Source organism: Chiloscyllium plagiosum, chromosome 17 (genome assembly GCF_004010195.1).
Source record: "Chiloscyllium plagiosum isolate BGI_BamShark_2017 chromosome 17, ASM401019v2, whole genome shotgun sequence".
NCBI lineage: Eukaryota > Metazoa > Chordata > Chondrichthyes > Orectolobiformes > Hemiscylliidae > Chiloscyllium > Chiloscyllium plagiosum.
In genome coordinates, this window is record NC_057726.1 from 15,124,662 (window position 1) to 15,151,268 (window position 26,607).

At 42.3% G+C, this 26,607-nt stretch overlaps 1 protein-coding gene across 4 annotated transcripts; it reads right to left on the reverse strand.

Moving 5' to 3' along the window:
• Window positions 1-881: 881 nt before the first annotated feature.
• Window positions 882-25,850, reverse strand: cmc2 (C-x(9)-C motif containing 2). Of its 4 annotated transcripts, XM_043706578.1 has the most exons (5): window positions 25,767-25,785; window positions 22,839-23,021; window positions 12,656-12,792; window positions 5,823-5,894; window positions 882-1,573 (listed from the first exon to the last, which is right to left on the reverse strand). In XM_043706578.1, the coding sequence occupies exons 3-5, from the start codon at window positions 12,734-12,736 to the stop codon at window positions 1,499-1,501; spliced, it is 228 nt and encodes a 75-aa protein (XP_043562513.1). In that variant the 5' UTR covers window positions 12,737-12,792; window positions 22,839-23,021; window positions 25,767-25,785; the 3' UTR covers window positions 882-1,498. The 4 variants fall into 4 exon arrangements, with proteins under 4 accessions (XP_043562513.1, XP_043562512.1, XP_043562514.1 ...); XM_043706577.1 differs by lacking the exon at window positions 22,839-23,021 and having other exon boundaries at window positions 25,767-25,850; XM_043706579.1 differs by lacking the exons at window positions 22,839-23,021; window positions 25,767-25,785 and adding an exon at window positions 25,461-25,727.
• Window positions 25,851-26,607: the final 757 nt, after the last annotated feature.

Consider the following 26,607-nt stretch of genomic DNA (forward strand, 5'->3'; position numbering starts at 1 on the left):
TGGTGTCCTGTCTCCTCAATGTAGAGGAGACCACATCAAGTGTAACCGACACAGTAGATTAGGTGTTTGGATGTGACTGACCAGTTCAACTCCCTCTCTGCCAAGGTCAGTAGAATGTTCAGCAGTTCGTGTCACTGATGCATTTTATACAACATCAGTGGAAATTGATAAAATGAGGACTTAAAAGCTTTAAAATTAATGATAGATTGCTAGGCATGAGGAGTGAGGGATTATGGAATGGAGGAAATTAAACAAAGTTATACACAAATTAGGCAGAACCTAAGTCTTTTTTTTGACAACAGTAGGTGGTAGATGCCTACAGCACATTGCCAGGGAAGATAGAAAAGCTTTGAAGGACTGAATTTTAATTAGACCACACTTGGAATAGCATGTGCAGTTCTAGTCGCCACCATAGGAAGGATGTGGAGGCTTTGGAGGGGTCAAAAGAAGTCTACCAGGGTGTTGCTTGGTTTGGCATGTATTAGCTATAAATGAGAAGTTGGACAAACCTGGATTGTTTTCTCCACAGGATCAAAAGGCTGAGGGACGGCCTATTAGAAACATGTAAAATTATGACAGTCATGGATAGGGTGGATAGTCAGAGACTTCTCTCAAAGTGGAAATATTAAATACTATGGGGCATAGGTTTGAAGTGAGAGATGGGAAAGTTTAAAAAGGAGATGTGCAAGGAATGTCTTTTTTGACAACAGTAGGTGGTAGATGCCTAGAGCGCATTGCCAGGGAAGATGGTAAAAACTGATACAATAGCAACATTTAAGAAACATTTAGACAGACACATGAACAGGCAGGGAATAGAGGGATACAGACCATGTGCAGGCAGATGGGATTAGTTTAGAATGGTATCATGGTTGGCACAGATATGGTGGGGTCAAAGGGCCTGTTCCTGTGCTGTACTGTTCTCTGTTCATTCTTATAATCCATTCGGTGGCGTGGATATTGTACCAATTTATTTTAGAAAATACTTTTTTAAAAATTCAAACATGAATTTTATTCATTTGAAAATTTCTAAAATTACTACCTACTCCAAAGTCTTAAATCATCAAACAATCGTGATCAAGTTGTTAAAAATTTATACATCACCCTTCCATTGCAACATGTTCAATGCCCACCAGGTGTCAGTGTAAGAATGGTCTGTGATCAAGCTGTGGGTCAGTGTGGTACCAGTGTTCATCCCTAGTCAGGGGAGGGAAGTGAAGACAACACGTTTCACTGTAGCAGAATGAAGACTGCAGAGTTTAAGCATTGCAGATTATGTAACAATCCGCTTATGTAAGATCTAAACACTCGACCAATCCAACAGTCAGGTATAAATATCAAAAATGAGAATACTTTTGCCAGAGAAATGCAAAAATATCGAAACAACAAAAATCAGTCCAACTGACAATGGTTTGTGTAAAATGTCCAAGTGGCCTTAGGCAGCTTTGAGAGGCCAGTTCACAGCCCAGTGAATTCGAGCACTCCACCTGACAGGAAACAGTTACTCGGAAGATGAATTCAGTCGGCGTTGTATCCTGGCAGCGTGTTCTCTGCTTCTGGCTCTCTTAGCCTTTACCTGTTGGGATGAGGTGGGGGAAAACAAAAAGGGCAGCTTTAGAGTTTGCACCTGATCTGAAAGCAAAAACCCACCAGTTCATCTGGAAACTGGAGATTATACACAGCACGAATCCTCGGGGCATACCCCCGAGATTGTTCGAAGGCCAAACAGGAAAAGACAGGATAGATAAAAGATCAGCAATTTCTGCTGTTTGGGGATTCTATAAGTAGGGGCAGACCATTCAGGAGAGATGTTAGGAAGCACTTCTACACACAACCAATGGTAGACGTTTGAAAACTCTTCCACATAACAGTGGATGCTAGATCAGTTTAAATCAGAGATAGATATATTTTTGTTCAGCAAAGATATTCAGGGTTAGGAGTATAGAATACAGCCCCTACAGAGTGGAGGCAGACTACTTGGCACAACAAGTCCACACTGACCCTCCGAAGAGTCCACTACCCTATTATTCTACATTTACCCCTGACTAATGCATCTAACCTACACATCCCTGAACACTATGGCCACGCTAAATTGCCCAATCACATAACATGCATACCTTTGTACAGTGGGAGGAAACCAGAGCACCCAGGAAACTCACACAGACATGGGGAGAATGTGCAAACTCCACACAGACAGTCACTAGAGGCTGGAATCCAACCTGGGTCCCTGGCACAGTGAGGCAGCAATGCTGATCACTGAGCCACTGCATTGCCCAAGGCAGGGAGATGGAGTTTGGCAACAAGTCAAATCATTATCTCATTTGAATGGCAGAACATGCTAAAAAGGGGCTGAATGGCCTACTCCCATTCCTATGACTTCAAATACCAGAGAGGGGGAGAGGGCGATGATTAAGATTCACAATGAATCAGCATTTGAATTCAACATGGATTGGGGGCTTGCAAAGTGACCAAGGTGCCAGCTAGTAACAGGCAGGGAGAGGGCTGTAATGTCACAAAGCCTGGTAGCTACCACTTCCTAACATTACAAATGTAGAGCTGGCACTTGGGCTAAAGTACTCAGAAGCACTAGATGAATCACACACCAAAAATCAAAAAAGCGTCAACTCCTTCTGGAGGGAGAGCAAGGGGGAAAAAAAAAAAGGGAATGTAGTGTTAGGTTTAAAAATGATATCTCCAAACCACATCACTAAGTGTTAATCATTTACTGGCAACTGAAATGGAGATATCATTTTTAAACCTAACACTACATTCCCTCTTTATAGCCTCTGTCTCTCTATCCGAGATGGAGGCTAACCAAGTCCTATACTGAAATAGAGGCAAGACTTCACTACCCCGTACTCAAGTCCTCCGGTGATAGCACTCCGAACAGCAACAGTAGGTAGTAGCTGAAAATGTGTTGCTGGAAAAGCGCAGCAGGTCAGGCAGCATCCAGGGAACAGGAGAATCGACGTTTCGGGCATAAGCCATTCTTATGCCCGAAACGTCGATTCTCCTGTTCCCTGGATACTGCCTGACCTGCTGCGCTTTTCCAGCAACACATTTTCAGCTCTGATCTCCAGCATCTGCAGACCTCACTTTCTCCACAACAGTAGGTAGTATCAGATTCAGAACCTTTCACCATCAGGCTGGGCTACATGAGACTGGTGCCATGGAAACGGAGATAGAACTCCAAGTGTCAGCCATCACCCAGGAGTTTCTGATGGGCAAAGGGCAGCAAGACCCACTTGGGGAAATATGGCTAAATTTAATTTAATAGACACACTCATTAGTTTGCATATAATCGAAAGTAGATTAAGCTGGTAAATTTGCTTTATATCAAAGTGTACGTATCTTGTAATCATTTTGATCAGATCATGAAGAACCCATTACAGGGAGGAGAACAATATTTATATTGCTTTCCCCCACATCCCCTCTAGGGTTTCCAAAGTTCTTCACTACAATTTTTTTTTAATATCTGTAGTAGAATCTTTTCTAAAATCAATATCAGGGCTGGTGAAGAATGAGACTGCCAAGATGGGAGAAAATGAATCCATTTATCCATATAGCAATCCCCCAGTTCCCAAATCTACAGAAATTAATGTATCACCATTATTCTCTCAAACTCTTACAAAGAAATAATTACTTCCTTTGCTGGCCCCCACTCCTATTCAACCTTCTGCAAACTGGAGGAAGAAATAACCCTACGGCAAGTGTATCCTTTCTTACATAGATTTCAAAAACAAATTCACCTTCAGAAGTCAGTCAGAGCGCGAAGGCAGCCATTGCTGACTCACAACCCATAGTCAGCAAATCTGAATGTACACAGATGAGTCAGTGTCATTCAGAACCAGCTAGAGCTGCACAGAAAGGTATCTCTACTCATGCACAGCCAGGCAGTCTCAGATTACAGGTCATCACGGAAGTGACAGCTAATAGGTCAGAGTAAAGGCACAAGCAGGTGTAAATTGTTTCTGAGTGAAGGCTCAGACCTTCATGCATTTGTAGATGAGCCTCGGAGGTCAGCTGTGACTTCAGTGGTCACGTGCCAGAGTTCTGCTAGGAGGTTGGAACTTGCACATCACAGAGCATGTGGTCTGTAGTCTTACTGAAATAAGTGTGCAGAAGCCAGTATCCCATCACCAAGTTACCCTTTATTTACACATGATCAGAAATCTCAAAGCCAGTCTCTAGAGTTAGAAGATTCTGAGACTTCTGTTTATATCAGTCAGTCAGGGCTCCCTGATTGGGACTGTTAATCCAGGCCAAATCAGGGACCTCACAGTCAATGAAATTTACCTGGCCCTCATTCTAATCACTACACTTACGATTGTGTGAAACAAACAAACATTCTCTAACATTAAACTAGAAGACAGGCTTGAGGTTGTACAAAGAAGAGCAGGGAGATCATATCAGAGCTGTGCAGAACATTAGTCAGGCCACAGCTGGAGTACAGTCTGCAGTTCTGGACACCGCACCATAGGAAGGAGTACAATGGAGATTCACCAGGACGTTGCTTAGGATGGAGCATTTCAGCGAAGACAGACTGGATAAGCTTGGGTTGTTTTCTTTGGAACAAAGGGGTTTGAGAGGGAATCGGATCATGGCGAATAAGATTATGAGGAGCAAGGAACTGAAAACAGCTGTTCCCCTTAAAGGATCAATAACAAAGGGGCATAATTTTAAAGTTATAGGTAGGAGATTTGAGGAAAATCTTTTTCACCCAGACAGTAGTGGCAGTATGGAGTACACTGCCTGGGAGGGTAGCTGAGGCAGGAAATGTCACAATCTCGTAAAAAAAAAGTACTTAGATGAGCACTTGAAGTATCATAACATTCAAGTTTACAGGCCTAGTGTTGGAAAGTGGGACTAGTGTAGGTAGTGGTATATTTTTGGCAATACAGATTTTATGGGCTGAAGGGTCTCTTCTGTACTGTAGTCTGATCCGAAGAACAGTAAAAGAGAAAACAAGAGACAGGGACAGAACCCTGGAAGAGGACTAATGTGTTTATGTGGACAAGAGGAAATAAAAGGAGGGTCTGTACCAATAACGAGCAAAACAACAATCTCCAACTCGAAAGTTAAAAATCACAACATCAGGTTATAGTCCAACAGGTTTATTTGGAAGCACGAGCTTTCGGAGTGACGCTCCTTCATCAGGTGGTTGTGGAGAATAAGATCACGATCACAGAATTTATAGCCAAAAAGGAGTCCAGTGTCATGGAGATGTGATACATTTCAACAATTTTAGATTTAAACTTTTATCCTTTATGATGGGATGCGCTGGTTTCTGTTGATACGTAAATCCTAGAACTTCTTTTAAATTACATTCTCAAGATAGCTCAGCTTTTCTAACAACAGGTGTGACGTCTGTATGTGTCCCAATGCTATGTCAGACTGACAAACCCTCTGCATTGTTTTAAGAATTTTACATGGATCCTTGCAGTTTTTGAGCAAAATTCAATGCAATGGGACACAGACTGACTTCACACCTATTGTATAAAAAGCTAAGCCATCTTGAGAATTCAACTTAAAAGAAGTTCTGGGATTTACATATCAAAAGTACAGAAACCAGCATATCCCATTATAAAAGATGAAAGACTTCATCTAAAATTATTTAATGTATCACATCACCATGACACTGCACTCCTTTTGGCTATACATTCTGTGATCACAATCTTATTCTCCACAACCACCTGATGAAGGAGCAGCAATCCAAAAAAGCCTGTTGAACTATAACCTAGTGTTGTGTGATTTTTTTAAAAAAAACTTTGTCCACCCCAGTCCAACACTGGCACCTCCAAGTCCAACTTTGAAGATCACCTTACCTCTAGCTCTAAGCAACGCCTCATCTCTCGGTCAATATCATTACATTTTCCCAAAAACTTCAGGAAGCTATGCTGTAGAAGTGAAAGGATAGACATTAAAAATTGCAACACTGGCCATGCTAGCTAACCGTGGTGAGTAACGTTACTTTGGGAAGACAACTACAACATAGTCAATGGCCCTGTGCAAGCCTTGTCACAGAACATCAAGGTTAAGACTAAGACTAAGACTACTTAGTGTGCAAACAGGCCCTTCGGCCCAACAAGTCCACACCAACCTGCCTACATTGCGTTCAGTGGACAGAGTTTAAAACAAAATAGGTCCACAGTACATAAATGAATGATTTTGAATGAGATGAGGTGTCCCACATTAACTGACAATTATTTTCTTTTGAAACATGTTAGAAGTGTTACTTTTGACTAGATTCTATTAACAATTATGCAGACCGATTGCTGCACTTACTTTGGCGCAATTTTTAAAGATTTTAAATTTGTAAAGCCTGGACATATTTTGAACCAAATACTAAGTACTTAAAAAGATGCAGTGAATCCATCACTCAGATAGGGTTGAGGTGCAATGGTAGTGTTCCCACCTCTGAGCCAGGAGGCCCAGTTAATAACATCTCTGAACAGGTTGAATAGAAAATATTTACATGTTGTGTAGGGACTTCGGTTGGGAACCAAAATAAAAATGGGACAAACAAGAGGTGATGGCTAAGTGGTATGATGGGTGCAGGAGGGAATGTGTCAGTGAGTTCAAAAGCTCGAGGGAATGGTCTGATGAAGACGTTTCAAACTAAAAGCGCGGAGATGCAGGGGAACAGTTCCTTCTGGTGGGGACATCCAGGACGAGAGAGGTGGCATCTCATTCAAACTGGAACAAGACCATTTACGGGGGGGGAGGGGGGTTATCAAAGGAAAAGTGTCAGAAAGCACTTTGTCCACCCAAAGGACATGTTAAATTTACACCTCCCTCCCTCCAAGGCTGTAGATGTTGGGGTTCAAACGGAATTCACAAAACTGATGCCAGTGGATTTGAGTTTAACAGGAGTATCGAGGGATATGAATCAGGGTTTGGGATTTTGGTGCAGGTCAGCTCTGATCCAATGGCACAGACCAGAGGGGTTGAATGGCCTACTCCAGTTCCTGCTGTAAATTCTGAACTTTGTAAATTTATTTAATGGCCTTACATTCTGAAGCTATTCCTGTCCTGTGCCCCCAACTCTCACCGCATATTGTTTTAGTACTGTCTGTACAAAAACTTAAAAGCAAAGGCCAAAGTCAAAAAAGAAAAAAAAAAAAGACTCCAGTTGCTGGGTTTTCCCTGCTCAGAACCCAGGAAATCAGCTCTCCTGTTCCAGACTAATTCACAATGCTGATTACATTTAAGACCACAAGACACAGGAGCTGAAACTAGGCCATTCAGCCCATCAAGTCTGCTCTGCTGATAAGTTTCTCCTTCCCATTCTCTCACTTTCTCCCCGTAACCCTTGATATTCAAGAATCTATCTCAGTCTTATATATACACTCAATGACCTGGCCGCCATGGCCTTCTGTGGAAATGAATTCCATAGATTCACCACTCTCTGGCTGAAGAAATTTCTCCTTATCTCCATTCTAAAAAATCTTCCCTTTACTCCAAGGCTGTGCCCTCAGATCCTAATCCCTCCTATCAAACATCTTCCCAGCACCCACTCTGTCCAGGCTATTCAGTGGTCTATGTTTCAATTAGATCCCTCCCCCCCTCCCCGCCTCATCTTTCTAAACTCCTTTGAGTATAAACCCAGAGTCCTCAAACATTCCTCATACATTAAGCTTTTCATTCCTGGGACCATTCTTATGAACCTTCTCTGAACATGCTCCAGGGTCAGTGCATCCTTCCTGAAATATGGGGCCCAAAACTGCACATAATACTCCAAATGTGGTCTCACCAGAGCCTTATAAAGTTTCAAAGTACATCCCTGCTTTTAAATTCAAGTCTTCTCAAAATAAATGCCAACATTGCATTTGCCTCCCTCACTAGTGACTCAACCTGCAAGTTTACCTTGAGAGAATCCTGGTCTAGAACTCCCAAGTCTCCTTGCACTTCAGACTTCTGAATTTTCTACTCATTTAGAAAATAGCCCATGCTTCTATTCTTCCTACCAAAGTGCATGACCTCAATTTTCCACAATGTACTCCATCTGCCAATATACCTACTCTCCTCACCTGTCCAAATCCTTCTGCAGTCTCACTGCCACCTCAATGTTACACATCCCTCTACCTATCTTTGTATCATCTGCAAGCATAGCCAGAAAGCCCTCAGTTCCTTCATCCAGATCATTAATGTATGAAGTGAAAATTTGTGAACCCAACACTGAGCCTTGCAGAACACCACTTGTCACCGGCTGCCATCTTGAGAAGGGCCCCTTTATACCCACTCTCTGCTTTCTGCCAGACAGTCAAGCTTCCATCCATGCTAGCACCTTGCCCCTAACACCATGGGCCCTTAGCTTACTCAGTAACCTCCTGTGCGGGACCTTGTCGAAGGTCTTCTTGAAGTCCAGGTAGCTAACGTCCATTGGCTTTCCTTGGGCTAACCTGTAAGTTACTTCCTCAAAGAATTCTAGCAGATTTGTTAGGTAAGACCTCCCCTTGAAGAAACCATGCTGACTTCGCCATATTTAACCATACACTTCCAAGTATTCAGAAATCTCATCCTTCACAATGGATTCCAGGACCTTACTCATGACCAAGGTGAGGTTAATTGGTCTATAATTTTCTGTCTTCTGCCTTACTTCCTTTTTAAACAGGTGTCACGTTAGTGGTTTTCCAGTCTTCTGGTACTCTCTGACTCGAGTGATTCATGAAAGATCACCAGCAATGCCCCAACTATCTCTTTAGTCATCTCCCTTAGAACTCTAGGGTGTAGTCCATCTGGTCCAGGTGATTTATCCACCTGCAACCCATTCAGGTTTTTCTAGTACCTTCTCCTTGGTGATGGCCACTGTACTCAGCTCTGCCCCCTCACTCTCCTGAATCTTTGGGATAATACGAGTGTCTTCCACGGTGAAGACTGACGAAGTAATTATTCAGTTCCTCAGCCACTTCCTTGTTCTCCACTACTATCTCTCCAGCATCATTTTCTAGTGGCCCAATGCCCACTTTTGCCCTTTATATACCTAAAGAAACTCTTACAGTCTTCCTTTATATTACAGGCTAGCTTACTCATATTTAATCTTCTCCCTCCTTAGTTCTCTATTTTTTGCCCTCTACTGGTATTTGTAAGCTTTCTAATTCTCTGGTTTACCACTGCCCTTCGCCACATTTGCTTTCTCTTTTATGCTGTCCCTGACTTCCCTAGTCAGCCATGGTCACCTCATCCTCCCTGTACCATGCTTCATTTTCCTCAGGATGAATCTCCGCCGTGTCTCCTAAAATACTCCCAGAAACTCCTGCCATTGCAGTTCCACTGTCTTTCCTGCTAGGCTCCTCTCCCAGTCAATTCTACCCAGCTCCTCCCTTATGCCTCTGTAGTTGCCTTTATTCAGCTGTAACACTATTAGCTCTGGTTCTATCTTTTCCCTCTTAAATTGCACAGTAAATTCAATCATTGTGATCGCTACCTCCGAAGGATTCCTTCACCTCAAGCTCCTTTATCAAGTCTGCCTCATTGCACAACATTAAATCTAGTATTGTCTATTCCCTAGTAGGCTCCACCACAAGCTGCTCCAAAAGCCATCTTGTAAACATTCCACAAATTCCTTTTCTTGCAATCCACTACTAGCCCGATTTTCCCAATCCACCTACATTTTTAAATTCCCCATGATCAGTGTAACTTTGCTTTTCCTACACATCTTTTCTGTCTCCTGATGTATCTTGCACCCCAGCTCCTGACTACCATTTGAAGGCCTGTACATAACTCCAGCAGTGAATAAAAAGGCCCCTTCTCAAAATGTGAATGGTTGGAACAAGTAGCTCAGTGGTTAGCACTGCTGCCCCACAGCACCAGCGTCAGGGTTAGGGTTCAACTCTAGCCTTGAGTGACTGTGTAGAGTTTGCACATTCTTCTAGTGTCGGCATGTGTGTCTGCCAGGTGTTCCAGTTTCCTCTCACAATCCAAGGACGTGCAGGTTAGGTGGATTGGCTATGCTAAATTGCCCCTTAGTGTCCAGGCTAGCTGGGTTAGCCATGGTAAATGCAGGGTTATGGGAACAGGGTGAGCAGGTGAGATGCTCTTCAGAGGGTTAGTGCAGACTAAATGGGCCAAATGGCCTCTACTTGCACTGTAGGGATTCAATGATTCTTTGAATGTGGAATTCACTACCTCGAGTGATTATCACAAGTGAATGGAAAGCAAAGCTCAACAAGTAAATGAGGCTGACAGGAGGAGAATGTTAATCTTTAATAGGTTTAAAAGTAGCATCCCCAGACGAGTCCTGGTGAACGAAAGGGGCTCTGATGGTGCAGTGTGTGTGTGTGTCCCTACCCCTAGACCAAGAGTCAAGGGTTCAGGCCCCAGAGATGTGTCATAAATATTTAAAAGAAGTGGTGGTGGAGGCTCCAGTGTAGCAGACACACCAGCATAGACTCATTTGACTGAATGGTTTGCTCCTGCTGTAAACTCAATGCAAAAGTGACTGGGCATGAGGCAGTGAAGAAGTGATTGACTTAGAAAGACAGAACATATGGGAAAAGTGGAAGGTCACCTTGAAGATATATTGCCGCTGTGACATCATGAAAAATATACAAACTTTCTCTTGAAAAGGGCATTTTAATGGTCCAATTAAAGTGCAGGATAAAGAGCTTTTTCTTTAAATATTTACTCATGGAATGTGAGCGTCGCTGGCTGGGCCAGTATTTATTGCCTGTTCCTTGCTGCCCTTGAGAAGGTGATGAGCTGCCTTCTTGAACTGCTGCAGTCCACATGTAGTAGGTAAAACCACATAGCTAATCAATATAAATCGCAATTGGCAATTACACACAGACACAGAAGACTTGAAAGGGGGGGGGGGGTAATTGTTTAAAGACGACTTTGCAACAAGTGGGACTTGCATTACTTACGCCAGTGACATTAGAATCCAATAAGTTCCTATTGTCACAAAGCTGTTTTTTCTTCTAAAAGCTGTTCCTTTTCTCAAGGATACTATGATTAGATTAGATTACTTACAGTGTGGAAACAGGCCCTTCGGTCCAACAAGTCCACACCGACCCACCGAAGAGCAACCCACCCAGACCCATTCCCCTACAGTTACCCCTTCACCTAACACTACGGTCAATTTAGCATGGTCAATTCACTTAAACTGCATATTTTTGGATTGTGGGAGGAAACCGGAGCAAACCCACGCAGACACAGGGAGAATGTGCAAACTCCACACAGACTGAGGTGGGAATTGAACCCGGGTCTCTGGCGCTGTGAGGCAGCAGTGCTAACCACTGTACAACGTGCCGCCCTTACTATGTCCTTGGTTTCTTTGCAGAGGGGTAATAAACTGTTCTGTGTCGATTAATCTGGTTTGGTAGAGATTAAAAGGGTACTGAGAGGCTTTTTAAAATACATAAACAGATGAAACTTCAGGCCAAAGTGGTCAGGTTTTAGAAGTGACCTGTATAATGAAAGGGGAGTGGTCAGCTCTCTAGCTGAGCAGTTTAATTCAGTCCAGAACTAGTTGGGAGTTCAACAATGCACTGTGTGAACGGGCTCGCTCTCGTCTTCCCTTCGAACTTCAACCTGTAAGCATCTGACCCTTTTCTCGTACTGTTTTAAGGGGGGGGGGGGGAAGAGGAGGAGTGCTTATTGGGACTGTGGTGTATATTCAGAACAGCAAATTAAGTCTAGTTTGGATAGATGGAATTCTGTAGGGGTTCTTTACCCTATTCTTCATGTTTCATTGTGTAATTTTGTGAATCAATTTTTTTTGTCTGTTTTAAACCTGGTAGACAACCTCACTAACTTAATCTGGGTAATCTTTATTGTACACTTACCAAAACAAATTGCAAAGTTATTATCTGGGCTGCCTGCTTAACGATGTTTTGAGTGGTCTGGCCTAGTCCATAACACTGTCAAAGATTTATTTTGATATAGTACCTATTTAGAGGGTAATTCTTCAGTTACTTTGATTATTGTAGTTTTGAAACAGTTTTACAACAGACTTCTGCATCACTAGGTGCCAGTAATTAGAAGGCAAATTTATGTAATATCGCAATCTCTAACTAAACCAATTACAGTAACTAGAAAGGGACCGAAGTCTAATTTCATACTTCAGTCTCTGGCTTGGAATTCAAATCAACTCTGTATCCTCAGAGTTTACACTCTGTAGCCTGTAGTGTGACAGGACAGATACGCTGGCCTCCCAAGGAAACACAGAGAAGGAAGAGTGAAACTTTACAAAGAGCCAAGAGGACAGAGAATGAAAACAAAACGTAGTTATACGCGTGACAGTGTGTTGGGGAAATGAAACTAAACAGGGTACTGTGTAGATGAAACAATTAAAATTATTTTTTTAAATTGTTTTGGGAGGTTTGTTCGAATTTTTATAAAAATCAATAAATATAAATATATAAATAAGTTTAAAAAATACAAAAATTTGGAGATAAAAAAAAATCAGATTGGCACATTTTCCCACTTTGTCAATGCCAAGCTAGAACAATGGAATATTCCATCCTCTTCCGAACTGGGAGCAATGTAATTTTTAAGAAGAACATGAATGAGATGGGTTCTCACTTCAAAGCATGCCTTTTCCAATTTTTTTAATTAAAAAAAAGTGTCTGCAAATCATGCCCAGGATTTCATTGAAAACATTGGAGACAACATTCCAGAAGTGAAAAAAAAAATTACTGCTTGAAATCATACTCACTTCTCTATGACACTGTTTGAGACGCTGTATGATAATGTTGCATTCCTCTGTATGCAGGTGTGGAGATAGATCTGGGTGCATCTTCACTTACAGTTTACTCTTTGTTAACTTGGAAGTGGATCCTTAATGCTCACGTCCTGGATAAAAACCGATCAAAGTCAAGCTAATGTGTATCATAATCAGCAGCTTGTAAGTTTTTTTTCAAAAAAAGTTCAACCTATTCTTCTAATCTAGAGATGTTATTACATATCACTGGAGCAGGTGGGACTTGAACCCAAACCCCTCGGTCCAGGGGTAGGGACTCGACTAACACCACCGGCCCCACCCCCCCCACCCAAAACCTTTATTAGCAAAATGATTCCAATTTACAGCTCATGCAAATACCTCCCTTTAGCATCGCGAGACTGGCTGGCTGTAGGAATCAGAATGATAAAAGAAAGCACTTTCCCTTCAAGGACAGCATGGCCCTTTCAACTAAAAGAAATCACCCCACTTGTAGTGCTCTCAGCGCCCCCATTCAATCCAATTCTGTGTATTTATTTTAACATTTTAAATGCACGGTTCACATTTCCTTTTACAGTCCAAGTGTTCCTCCAGCTCATAGCGAGGAAGGTCACAGGAGATCCATACATTTATTTTTGCAGAGAGTCATAGACTAGTTTTTTTTCCAAAAAGCACAGGAGGTCACAATTCAAATAATTCATGAAATTATTCATCGTAAAGACACCAAATTTATATTGCGACTTTCACAAAGCGCTTTACAATCAATGAACTTCTCCCAATGCGCAGCCAGTTCTGTATTGTAGGAAACACAATGGTATTTTATCACTGCACAGGGAAACCTGTTTCAGTGCAGTTGGTTGAGATAGTGGGCAGAATACTGTGGTCTTCTTTCAAAGAGTGCTATTGGACTTTTTCACATTCCATCTAAAAAGTGAAGACGGGGCCTAGATTTAAACTTGCCTCCAAACAGCGAAACCTCTGGTAGTCCAACACTCCCAGCACAGCATTGGAAGTTTCAGCCAAAAATATTGTTTTCGAAATACAGCTTCACTCATTTCAGCAGTAAAAGACAAAGGAAAAAAGTCAGCTGAACCAGACAGACAGTGTAATTTGTGTTTAAACATTCCTGTGTGCAAGCTTCAAAAATTTTATTTCAAAATCATTTCACTAAAATCTGGCCAAACCTTCAGATTGAAACAGGGAGGACAAAAAGTTTTCACTCATTATCTCACATCAAATGGAGGCTTTTCAAATGGACATCACCCAAGAATAAGGCATGTTTTTGAAGGTGCACCACTGGCCCAAGTATACGGTTCAGTGTTGTTTACTCTGGGATGCAATTTTCAAGAAATGAGATTCAAGTTACTCACATATGCTGGACTGGACGCTTACTAAAAATGCTTTTTATGTGTTACGTCTATTTTGTTGTAAGCTATAACACTGGCATCTAGCTGACAATGTGTAAAGACTGCCAGGTGGGTCCTCTTTTGAAAAAGCAAAGCAAATCCAATGCAGACAATTACTTCCTGACCAATTCACACACAAAGAAAGTCATAGATAGGCATGGAAACAGACCCTTCAGTCCAATTTGTCCATGCTGACCAGATGTCCTTAATAAATCTAGTCTCATTTGCCAGCATTTGGCCCTTGTCCCTCTCAGCCCTTCCTATTCATTTACCCATCCAGATGTCTTTTAAATGTTGTAATTGTACCAGCCTTCACTACTTCCTCTGGCAGCTCAATTCATACACACACCACCCTTTGTGTGAAAACATTGCCCCTTAGGTCCCTTTTAAATCTTTCCTCTCTCATCTTAAACCTATGCCCTTGAGTTTTGGACTCTCCCACCCTGGGAAGAGACTTTGCCTATATAGTCTATCCATGGCAGCCTCCAGCGCTCCAGAGAAAATAGCTCCAGCCTATTCAGCCTCCCCCATAGCTCAAATCCTCCAACCCTGGCAACATCCTTGTGAAACTTGGAAGGGCTCAGAAAAGATTTACAACATCATTCCTACAGCAGGGAGACCAGAACTGAACACAGTATTCCAAAAGTGGTCTAACCAGTGTCCTGTACAGCTGCAACATGACACCTCAACTCTTATTCTCAATGCATTAACCAACAAAGGCAAGCATGTCAAACACATTCTTCACTATCCTGTCCCTCTGCAACCCTACTTTCAAGGAACTATGAACTTGCACTCCACAGTCTTTGTTCAGTAGCACTCCCCAGGACCTTACCATTAAGGTGTACAAGTCCTGCCTGATTTGCTTTTCCAAAATACAGCACCTCACAACTGTCACTCTTCAGCCCTGATCAAGATGCGTTGTATTTTGGAGGTAACCTTCTTGGCTTTTGGTCTCATGTGCACAATTACTAACCATAACTTCTATGCTCACATCTAAATCATTTATATAAGTGACAATAAGCAGTAACAGACAGTGCTTTCATGCCTCATGTATTTAGCCAGGGGGATACAGTTTGCATTCTGCTAGACCACTAAATCGCTTACAGCCTAGGTCCAAATTAAAACTAAGGAAATGAATGCAAGGAGGTGAGATGCAAGTGACTGCCTTCAACATTAAGGCAGGATTTGACCAAGTATAGCACCAAGGAACCCTGGCAGGCTTGAAGTCATTGAGAATCATTGGGAAAACTGACCACCAGTTGGAGTCATACTTAGCACTTAGGAAGATGCGGTTACAGAGTAATAGAGTCATACAACAGAGAAACAGACCCTTCAGCCCAACTCATCCGTGGCAACCAGGTTTCCATTTGCCTGCGTTTGATCCATATCCCTCTAAACCCTTCGTATTTACATACCTGTCCAAATGTCTTTTGGATGTTGTAATTGTACCCACCTCTATCACCTCTTCTGGCAGTTCATCTCATACATGCACCATCCTTTGTGTGAAAAGGTTGTCTCTCAGGTCCGTTTTAAATCTTTCCTTCTCACCTTAAACTATGCCGTCTAGTTTTGGACACCCCAATTCTGAGGGAAATACCTTGGCTATTCGCTTTATCTATGCCCTTCATGATTTTACAAACCTTTATAAAAGATCATCCCTCTGCCTCCCACGCTCTAGGGAAAAAAAAATAGGAGAAAGTCAGGACTGCAGATCAGAGCTGAAAATGTGTTGCTGGAAAAGCGCAGCAGGTCAGGCAGCATCCAAGGAGCAGGAGAATCGACGTTTTGGGCATGAGCCTTCTTGAAGAAAGGCTCATGCCCGAAACGTCGATTCTCCTGCTCCTTGGATGCTGCCTGACCTGCTGTGCTTTTCCAGCAACACATTTTCAGCTCTAGGGAAAAATACCCCAGCCTATCTAGCCTCAAACTTTGCACTCTCACTAACATCCTTCCTATAGCAGAAGGACTAGAATTGCATGCAGTACTCCAAATGTGGACTTACCAATGTCTTGTGCAGCTGTAACATGATGTCCCAACTCTAACCAAGGATGACAAATGTGCCAAGCGCCTTCTTCATCACCCTGTCTACTTGTGACGATACTTTTAAAAGGAACTATGTACCTACATCCCTAGATCTCTCTGTGCAACAACACTCTCAAGGGCCCTACCATTAACTCTGAAAGCCCTGCTGTGGTTTCTCTTACCAAATGCAACACATCACATTTATCAGAATTAAATTCTACCTGCCTTTTCTCAGCCCACTGGCCTAATTGATCAGGATCCTTTTGTACTCTTAGATAACCTTCTTCACTGTCCTGGAGGACAATCAACTCAGTTCCAGAACATCACTGCAGGTGAATCTCAGGGTAATGTTCTCAACCCAACCATCTTTAGCTGCTTCATCAAAACCCACAACCTCTACCGCCATGAAAGAGGAGGTCTACAGATATGACAGAACATCACTACCTGCAAATTCTCCTCAACGTCACATACCATCCAGAACTGGAAGCATAATTATTCTTCCAGGGTCACTGGGTCAAATGTTTGGAACTATGCCCCACCAACAGCACTAAGGGTGTCTGCACTTTAGCAGTTCAAGAAGGTAACTCAACACCTTGTGATGATGCCGCTCCTTTAGCAAAGCTCCGCTGTCTTTGGCTTTATTTCAGAGAGGTTGTAAAAGCAGCAATTCCGAAAAGGCAAGGTTTGAAGGATTTTAGGGCCAGTTTGATTATAGCGAGCAGATATTGCCTCAGACAAAAGGCGTTCAAGTTTAAAAGAAAAACACTCGTACAATGAAAAGGGAGTAGCTGGTTCTCCCAGCTCAGCTTTTCCCTGGTTTGGTTTGGTTTGAGCACAGTAGTATATGAAGCTGCTGGACCCTGGGTTTTTTTTGCTCTTGCTCTCTCTCTCTCTCGCACGACCCCGGTGTTTGATTCTACCTTTTGTGCCAAGGGGTGCTTATGGGGTTTGTTGCAAGTATTTTGGAACAGCACCGTTAAGTTAGAACGATCTGGTGAGATGGATAGGTAACTTATTCGGTATTGTGTTCTCTTTTGTTTGTGTTTCATTCATTAATCTTGTAAATAAATTATGTTTTGTTTAAAACTACGTGGTTTGACCAACTGCATCCCTCTTAGAATATCCGTGCTACACCTGCTTAAAACAACTTGCAAAGTTAGGGTCTGGGCTACTTTTTTAAAAAGTTGAGGGGTCTGGCCTGGTCCATAAATTGAGAGCTCTTTGTGAGATTTGTTCTACAGTTCCAAATTGGGATTAGGGTTGTTGGACTCGAAGGCAGCGAATGTTGGGTGTTAGTGTCTTTTATTCTGGGTGTTGAATTCAATTGGTTTAAACAGTGCTCGGGATAGCAATGCCTCTTGCAATCACTAAGAGGTTTTTGGGGGGTAGAAGAAATGACTTTGGGGATTTTGCAAAAGGAGATTAAGAATAAACTGCTGGAACGGTTCCGGGTGGATAAATCCCCAGGATCTGATCAGGTGTACCAGAGAACTCTGGAAAGCTAGAGAAGTGATTGCTGGGCCTCTTGCTGAGATAACTGTATCATCGATAGTCACAGGTGAGGTGCCGTAAGACTGGAGGTTGGCAAACATGGTGCCACTGTTTAAGAAGGACGGTAAAGACAAGCCAGGGAACTACAGACCAGTGAGCCTGACCTCAGTGGTGGGCAAGTTGTTGGAGAGAATCCTGAGGGACAGGATGTACATGTTTTTGGAAAGGCAAGAACTGATTTGGGATAGTCAACATGGCTTTGTGCGTGGGAAATCATGTCTCACAAACTTGATAGGAGTTTTTTGAAGTAGTAACAAAAAAGATTGATGAGGACGGAGCAGTAGAATGTGATCTATATGGACTTCAGTAAGGCGTTCAACAAGGTTCCCCATGGGAGACTGATTAGCAAGGTTAGTTCTCCCTGTATTCCATGAGATCTAGCCATTTGGATACAGAACTGGCTCAAAGGTAGAAGACAGAGGGTTGTTTTTCAGACTGGAGGCCTGTGACCAGTGGAGTGCTACAAGAATCGGTGCTGGGCCCTCTACTATTCGTCATTTACATACATGATTTGGATATGAGCATAAGGAAGAACAGTTCATAAGTTTGCAGATGACACCAAAATTGGAGGTGTAGTGGACAGCGAAGAGGGTTACCTCAGATTACAACAGGATCTGGACCAGATGGGCCAATGGGCTGAGAAGTGGCAGATGGAGTTTAATTCAGATAAATGTAAGGTGCTGCATTTTGGGAAAACAAATCTTAGCAGGACTTATACACTTCATGGTAACGTCCTAGGGAGTGTTGCTGAACAAAGAGACCTTGGAGTGCAGGTTCATAGCTCCTTGAAAGTGGGGTCACAGGTAGATAGGATAGTGAAGAAGGCATTTGGTATGCTTTCCTTTATTGGTCAGAGTATTGAGTACAGGAGTTGGGAGGTCATGTTGAGGCTGTACAGGACATTGGTTAGGCCACTGTTGAAAGAGGTTCTGAAACTTGAAAGTGTTCAGAAAAGATTTACAAGGAAGGTGCCAGGGTTGGAGGATCTGAGCTACAGGGAGAGGCTGAACAGGCTGGGGCTGTTTTCCCTGGAGCGTCGGAGGCGGAGGGGTGACCTTATAGGGGTTTACAAAATTATGATTGTCTATTTATCCCAAGTCTTGTCCCAGGGGTTGGGGAGCCCAGAACTAGAGGGCATAGGTTTAGGGTGAGAGAGGAAAGAGATCCAAGGGGCAACTTTTTCACGTACAGGATGGTACGTGTATGGAATGAGCTGCCAGAGGATGTGGTGGAGGCTGGTACAATTGCAACATTTAAGAGGCATTACGAATGGGTATATGAATGGGCACATTATGGGTATATAATAGGAAGGGTTTGGAGGGATATGGGCCGGGTGCTGGCAGGTGGGCCTAGATTGGGTTGAGATATCTGGTCGGCATGGACGGGTTGGACCGAAGGGTCTGTTTCTATGCTGTAGATCTCCATGACCCTATGGTGACTTTGTGACCTCTTTACCACACAGTTCAGAAAAATCTCAGGATGTGTCCTACAATAGTTCAGTTGCCTGAGTTTCCACTGGCTTTTCAATCACAGTAAGCAACACTCCTACTTGTGAGCCAGCTATATCAATAGCAAGGACAAATTGTATTCCTGGAGCTGAGAGTTTGTCCAGTTCTCCTACCACGACGTCTGCACACTTCACTGGACATTCTAATCTCATTCTGTATAATGAGCACTTGTCTCACTGTGAATCCCTGTTAAGTGTACCTTTTCTGGCAATAGACCTTCAGAGGTACGTCTCTTCATCTTTCAACATCACAGATTGAGAGGATCATGTATCTTTTAAGACTGTAACCTAGTTACCTGCTGCTTCTGGCCTTTGCGAGTAAACTTTACCTTTGCAGGTACAGTATATGGTTTAATAAGACCTAGCACTTCCTCCTTAACCAACCTCTGACCATGTTATACGTTCTGGTGCAGATTTCTAGTCACCTTTGTGCTATCCGTTACCACTAAAGCAAAATTCGCTGGCTTATCCTGTTTACCCACATCTGGTTGCCCTGTCCTTTTCCTAACCCACCAACACTGATTTCATGAGGCCTACTTTATAGCAGTGAAAACACTGTAGCTTTTTAACCTCTTTCCTCTTCAAAGGGTTTCCTTTATACCCTGTGGTAAGCTATCCTTATGACCTTCACGGAGATCTACCTTTCCCTTTCCAAACAAGAATTTCTCTTTTCCCCAGTTTCTTGCCCACGAATTGAAATTGATTTTGGAAACCAAACATTGATTTATGGACTAATTCATTATCACTGGCTATTTCAACTGCTAATCTTGCTGTTTTAACTCTCTGCTCTTCCACACGAGTTCTCATTACATCAGAAAGTGAATTTTTGAACAACTGTCGAAGTGCCAATTTCTGAATTTCAAACTCTCTCTCTTTCTTCTTTTCTCTCTGTTCTGCTTTTGATTGTAATGCAAACCGTTTCATTTCTGTTACCATTTACCTGTCTTTTGCCTCCAACTCTAGCTGCTTTATTTTCAATTGAACTTTAGCCATCTCTAAAAATTCTGATGGTGTTTCCAGTAAGTTTTAAATGCTAAGCTATTGCTGTAATTGTTTCTGCTTTCCTTACAGAAGGAGACAGCTCCAACCTCCGCCTGTCTGCTAATTAGAGTCATAGAGATGTACAACATGGAAACAGACCCTTCGGTCCAACCCGTCCATGCCGACCAGATATCCCAACCCACTAGTCCCACCTGCCAGCACCCAGCTCATATCCCTCCAAACCCTTCCTATTCATATATCCATCCAAATGCCTCTTAAATGTTGCAATTGTACCAGCCTCCACCACATCCTCTGGCAGCTCATTCCATACACGTACCACCCCCTGCATGAAAATGTTGCCCCTTAGGTCTCTTATATCTTTCCCCACTCACCCTAAACCTATGCCCTTTAGTTCTGGACTCCTCAACTCTAGGGAAAAGACTTTGCCTATTTACCCTATCCATGCCCCTCAATTTTGTAAGCCTCTATAAAAGGTCTCCCCTCACCCTCCAACGCTCCAGGGAAAACAGCCCCAGCCTGTTCAGCCTCTCCCTGTAGCTCAGATCCTCCAACCCTGGCAACATCCTTGTGAATCTTTTCTGAACCCTTTCAAGTTTCACAACGTCTTTCTGATATCCTGCTAAGATTTGCTTTCCCAAAATGCAGCACCTCGCATTTATCTGAATTAAACTCCATCTGCCACTTCTCAGCCCATTGGCCTATCTGATCCAGATCCTGTTGTAATCTGGAGGTAACCCTCTTCGCTGTCCACTACACCTCCAATTTTGGTGTCATCTGCAAACTTACTAACTGTACCGCTTATGCTCGCATCCAAATCATTTATGTAAATGACAAAAAGTAGAGGGCCCAGCACCAATCCTTGTGGCACTCCATTGGTCACAGACCTCCAATCTGAAAAACAACCCTCCACCACCACCCCCCTCTCTTTGAGCCAGTTCTGTATCCAAATGGCTAGTTCTCTCTGTATTCCATGAGGGAGGAATGAATCACCAGTTGACACAGGAGAGGTTAAAAAGAGTGCAGATGAGCAAGTTGACGTGGAATTAACAGCGACTCTATTTGATCAGATGGTTGACACAAACCAGGAGCAAACAGATGTCAAAACTGACATCTTTAGCTCAGATAAATTAACTGAGTTACAGCAGGAAGATTAAAATTTAAAGCAACTGTATCAAAAGGTATTCACAAAAAGAATCAGAATGTGTTCTTGAATGTTATTATCTTAAAAATTATATCTTAATGAGGAAATGGAGACCATCACATATTCAGGCAGATGAGAAAAGGGCAGAAGTTCATCAAGCCATATTGTCAATGGGTTATAGAATGGGGGTGTTGAGCATGACACATGAGCTACCACTAAGGGGTCATTTAGGCGTGAGAAAAACAAACTAAAATACAAGGATGTAGTTGAATTTTGCCAGACATGTCATACATGTCGGGTAATTGGAAAACCACAGGCAATAATAAAACCTTTAATACCTTTTCCTGCATTTGAGGAACCGTTTGTAAGAGTCTTAACTGATTGCTTGAGGTAGGTGTTCTGCACAAAAAGTGGGAATCAGTATTTGTTAACAATGATGGATGTGTCCATCAAAATTCCAGAGTCCGTTCCATTATGCATTATTACAGATCAAAGGATTGTAGAGGAATTAGTCAAATTTTTCACTAGATACGGACTACTCAGAGATACAATCAGATCAAAAGTCAGACTTTACTTTCTTGAATAATTTTGATGTAATGGACAGCTTAGGAGTAAAATAATGCAAATCCACTGCATACCATCCAGAATTGCAGGGAGCGCTCAAATGGTAGCATCAAGTATTAAAGACCATGTTGAGGGCTTATAGTCAAGACTATCCAGACAACTAAGATAAGGGAATTCGCTTTGTACGTTTTGCCATCATAGATGTACCAAATGAATCAACCAAATTCAGTCCATTTTAATTAGTTTTTGCGCATGAAGTGAGAGGACCGCTAAAACTGATTAAGGAGAAATTGGTAAGTCAGAGTTCAAATATGTGGTCTCTGAATTGTGTCAAACAATTAGGAAACGATTAAATAGAGCAGGGGAGTTGGCTGGACAGCGTTTAAAAGTATCACAGTATACGATGAAACAGGAAGCATAAAAGAAATCAAAAACTCAATTCTGCTATCAGAAATAAGGTGTTATGATACTTTTAATAACAGGTGAACCTTTAAAAGGAAGGTTTCATGGACCGTATCACATCAAGAGGAAATTGAGTGAGGTAAATTATTTGATCATGACTTCAGACAGAAAGAAATCTCAGTGTGTCATGTTCAAAAGGTATTTCGTAAGGGAAGGAAAGCAAGAGGAGAATGTGTTAATGATTACAACAGAGTGAAGAACCAATTTCAGAGGATTCTGAATTGGATATTCCTCAAAATAAATTGGACAATGAAGAAGTTGTCAAAAATTGGGATAAATTGCTGAGTTATCTTCCAGAGGAAAATCAAAATGACCTGAAAGAGTTATTACTATCACATGGGGAGATATGTGGAAATAAGCTGGGAAATACTAACCTAAGCACGCATGACACAGATATAGATGTTGTTCCGATTAAGCAACATCCTTACAGGCATAGCTCTCTAAAGTTGGCACAGGTTCAAAAGGAGATTGAACACATGCTCTAAGACAACATAATCAAAGTGAGTTACAGTGATTGGAGCTCACCCATAGTAATAGTGCCAAAAACCAGATGGTACCCAACGATTACGTATTGACTATTGCAACATCAATACCGTCACAAAGACTGATGCATATCCAACTCCACGTTTGGAAAACTGTTTGTAAAGTGGAACAAGCAACTTATATGTCTAAGTTGGACTTGCTCAGATGATGCTCCAAGTACATTTTCTGAAAGAGCAAAGACAATTTTGGCTTTTATAATGCTATATGGACTGTATCAACTTAAAATCATGTGCTTTGGTATGAAAAAAAAAGTGTGCCAGTCACATTTCAGAGACTAACCAAAAAGGTCATTGCCGAACTGCCCAACTATGTCATATATAGAGAAAACCTGGTGGTTTTTAGTCACACATGGAAGGAACATTTGCAACATTTATCAGAATTGTTTGCCAGACTTTGGAAGGTAGGCCTGGTGATAAACCTGACTAAAAATGAATTTGCCAAAGCCCAAGTCATTGGACACAGAATGTAAAAACAAATGTAACTGGGGAGTTTCCCATACCATCGGCAGAAAGAGCAGTACTACGATTCCTGGGATCTTATTGAAAATTCATACCACATTTTAGCAGGGTGGCTGCTCCATTTACTGAATTGCTAAAGAAAGTCACGAAGTTTCAATGGACAGTGGACTGTCAGAAAGCATTTGACAGCCTGAGAGCTGTGTTAACCACTGCCCCAGTATTAGCCAGACCTAATTATGCAAAGCCATTCAAGGTGGCTATCAATGCAAGTGATGAGTGTGTCGGTGCTGTGCTTTTACAAGAAGACAACAAGATAGGAAACTGAACATTCATCAGCAGAAATATTCCACAGTTGAGAAGGAAACCTTGAGCTTGGCATTGGCATTACAACATTTCATGGTTTATGTTACAGAGTAACGTATGTGAGATGATCATATCCATTGATCAAAACCCATTGAAGCTTGTGGAAAAATTCAAGGACAAAAATGCCACAATGTTTAGATGCAGTTTGTTGCTACAGCCATTCAAGTTGAAAATTGTGCATGTGGCAGGAAGAGAAAACATGATTGCCGACGCATTGTCGAGACTTGAATGAGAAACAGAGACAGAGGCAGAGGCAGTCGGTGGCAGGAGTAAGACAGACTGAACAAATGTAGTAGTGCATGTTTGCATGATTATAGTCAATGTAATGTATATGGGTGTTGTAGAGTACTAACAGTTTAAGATTAAGCCCATTTTAAGATTAAGCTGTCTTTGGATAGTGATGGGTTTTTCTGGTGGAGGGGGTGGTGATGATGCTGCTCCTTTAATGCTGTCCTCAACCATTTTCTTTCCCCAGAGAGGTCAAAAAAGCAGTGATTCTGAAAAGTCTGGCTTTCAATGGTTTTAGTAGCAATTTTATTATAGCTAACAGATACTAGTTCAGGCAAAAGGCTTGTAAGTTTAAAAAAAATACACTTGTACAATGAAAAATGAGCGGCCAGTTCTCCCAGCTGAGCTTTTCTCTGCTTTGGTTTGGTTTTAGCTCAGTAGTATTTGAAGATACTGGACCCGAAGAAGCAGGTCCAAGCTGGTCCTCTCTTTGTGACATCGCTCCTGTAAGACCCTGTGTTTGATTCTACCTTTTGTGCTAAGGGGTGTTTATGGGGATTAGTTTAGATTCTCTACAATGTGGAAACAGGCCCTTCGGCCCAGCAAGTCCACACCGACCCTCCAAAGAGTAACCCACCCACACCCATTTCTCTCTGACTAATGCACCTAACACTATGGACAATCTAGCATGGCCAATTCACCCTAACCTGCACATCTTTGGACTGTGGGATGAAACCTGAGCACCGGGAGGAAACCCACGCAGACAAGGGGAGAATGTGCAAACTCCACAGACAGTTGCCAGAGGCTGGAATTGAGCCTGGGACCCTGGTGCTGTGAGGCAGCAATGCTGATCACTGAGGCACCATGCAGATTGTTGCAAGTATTTGGAACAGCATTATTAAGTGAGATGATCTGTTGGGTCAGATAGATTAAGTTATTCCATCTTCCATTCTCTTTTGTTTGCATTTCATTCAGTAATCTTGTAGTTTTTTAACAAAACAGAATTTATCCACTTTACACCTGCTTAAAATAACTAGCAAAGTTAGTGTCTGGGCTAGCTTCTTGAAACGTTTTGAGGGGGTCTGGCGTGGTGGTGGTGGTCGACCAACTTGAGGGCAATTAAAGGATGAATTTCAAAGGTTGGCCTTGCCAGAGATAGATTAGAATGGTGCTGGAAAAGCACAGCAGGTCAGGCAGCATCCAAGGAGCTGGAAAATCAACGTTTCAGGCAAAAGCCCTTCAGCAGGAATAGAGCCAAGACGCCCACATCACAAGAACTTCATAATTAAATTACAGCTTTATTAATAAAATTGAACCATGTAATAATTAAAAATATAAAAAATAACTGTCATTCTAACACCAATCAGTTGTAATGGTTCATGGAAAATTTTACATTTGTACATGCACATATATATTGACAGGCAGAAATCCAAAACACCAGGTTAATTACATCAAATCAGCATAATTTGCACTCAGTTTCCCAGCTCCAATCAACACAAAAACTGTACCCTGTACATTGCAAGTAACAAACCAGAACTAACTTGCAATCCCTTACCTGATTCAAGAACAAGTGAGTGCTAACAACCAGGCATAACTAAATGCTATTATTACTGTTACAGAAGTAGATGAGACAGCTAGTAGCAACGAGATAAATGGAGAGTTAATTACAACATAAGGACATTGTAGGACATAAGACAGAACTCAGGGTGGCAAAGGAGGAAGAGATTCATTTCTACATTCTACAATAATTACTGGAGCCTTATGGATTCAACGTCTAATTTTAGTTATAACTTCTAAGTACTTTAAGATCGATTTAGGTAAAATTCTCACTGTTTAAATATCCTGCCTCCCCAACACTCACCTTCTGAATCAAGCTGTTCCCAGAACCTTGTGTCACTGCATGGCAGGAAGTAACAATTTGTCGGTGAGTGATGGAGGAATTGACCAATACGATTGTCGCATTCAACCGCCTGTCAAGTGACATTGTCCAATATAAAATCGTAAAAGGGGCGGCTCCCTTCTAAAAGACCAATCCGCGATTAGGGGAGGTTTGCTGCGGCTTGTGACATTTAGTGGAGCAGGAACTGACAGCCGTCATTGGGGTTAAAGGGGTAGGTCACCCCATTATGCAATCCCTATCCTAGGAGTTCTTGATGGGAATGATGCAGAGGAACCTTTACTCTGGATCTAACTCCATAGTGTACCTGTCCAGGGAGTTCTTGATGGGGATGATGCAGAAGAACCTTTACTCTGGATCTAACCCCATGGTGTACCTGTTCAGGGAGTGTTTGATGAGGATGATGCAGAGGAACCTTTACTCTGGATCTAACCCCATGGTGTACCTGTTCAAGGAGTGTTTGATGGGAATGATCCAGAGGAACCTTTACTCTGGATCTAACCCCATGGTGTACCTGTTCAAGGAGTGTTTGATGAGGATGATGCAGAGGAACCTTTACTCTGGATCTAACCCCATGGTGTACCTGTTCAAGGAGTGTTTGATGGGGATGATGCAGAGGAACCTTTACTCTGGATCTAACCCCATGGTGTACCTGTTCAGGGAGTGCTTGATGGGGATGATGTAGAGCAGTGTTTCTCAATGGGGGCGGAAGCGCCCCCTGAGGGGTGTTTGCCTTCCTTCAGTGGGCATTGAAGTCAAAGGGGGCAGCAAGGGGGCACCGAACCACTTTGTAGAGACCTTACCA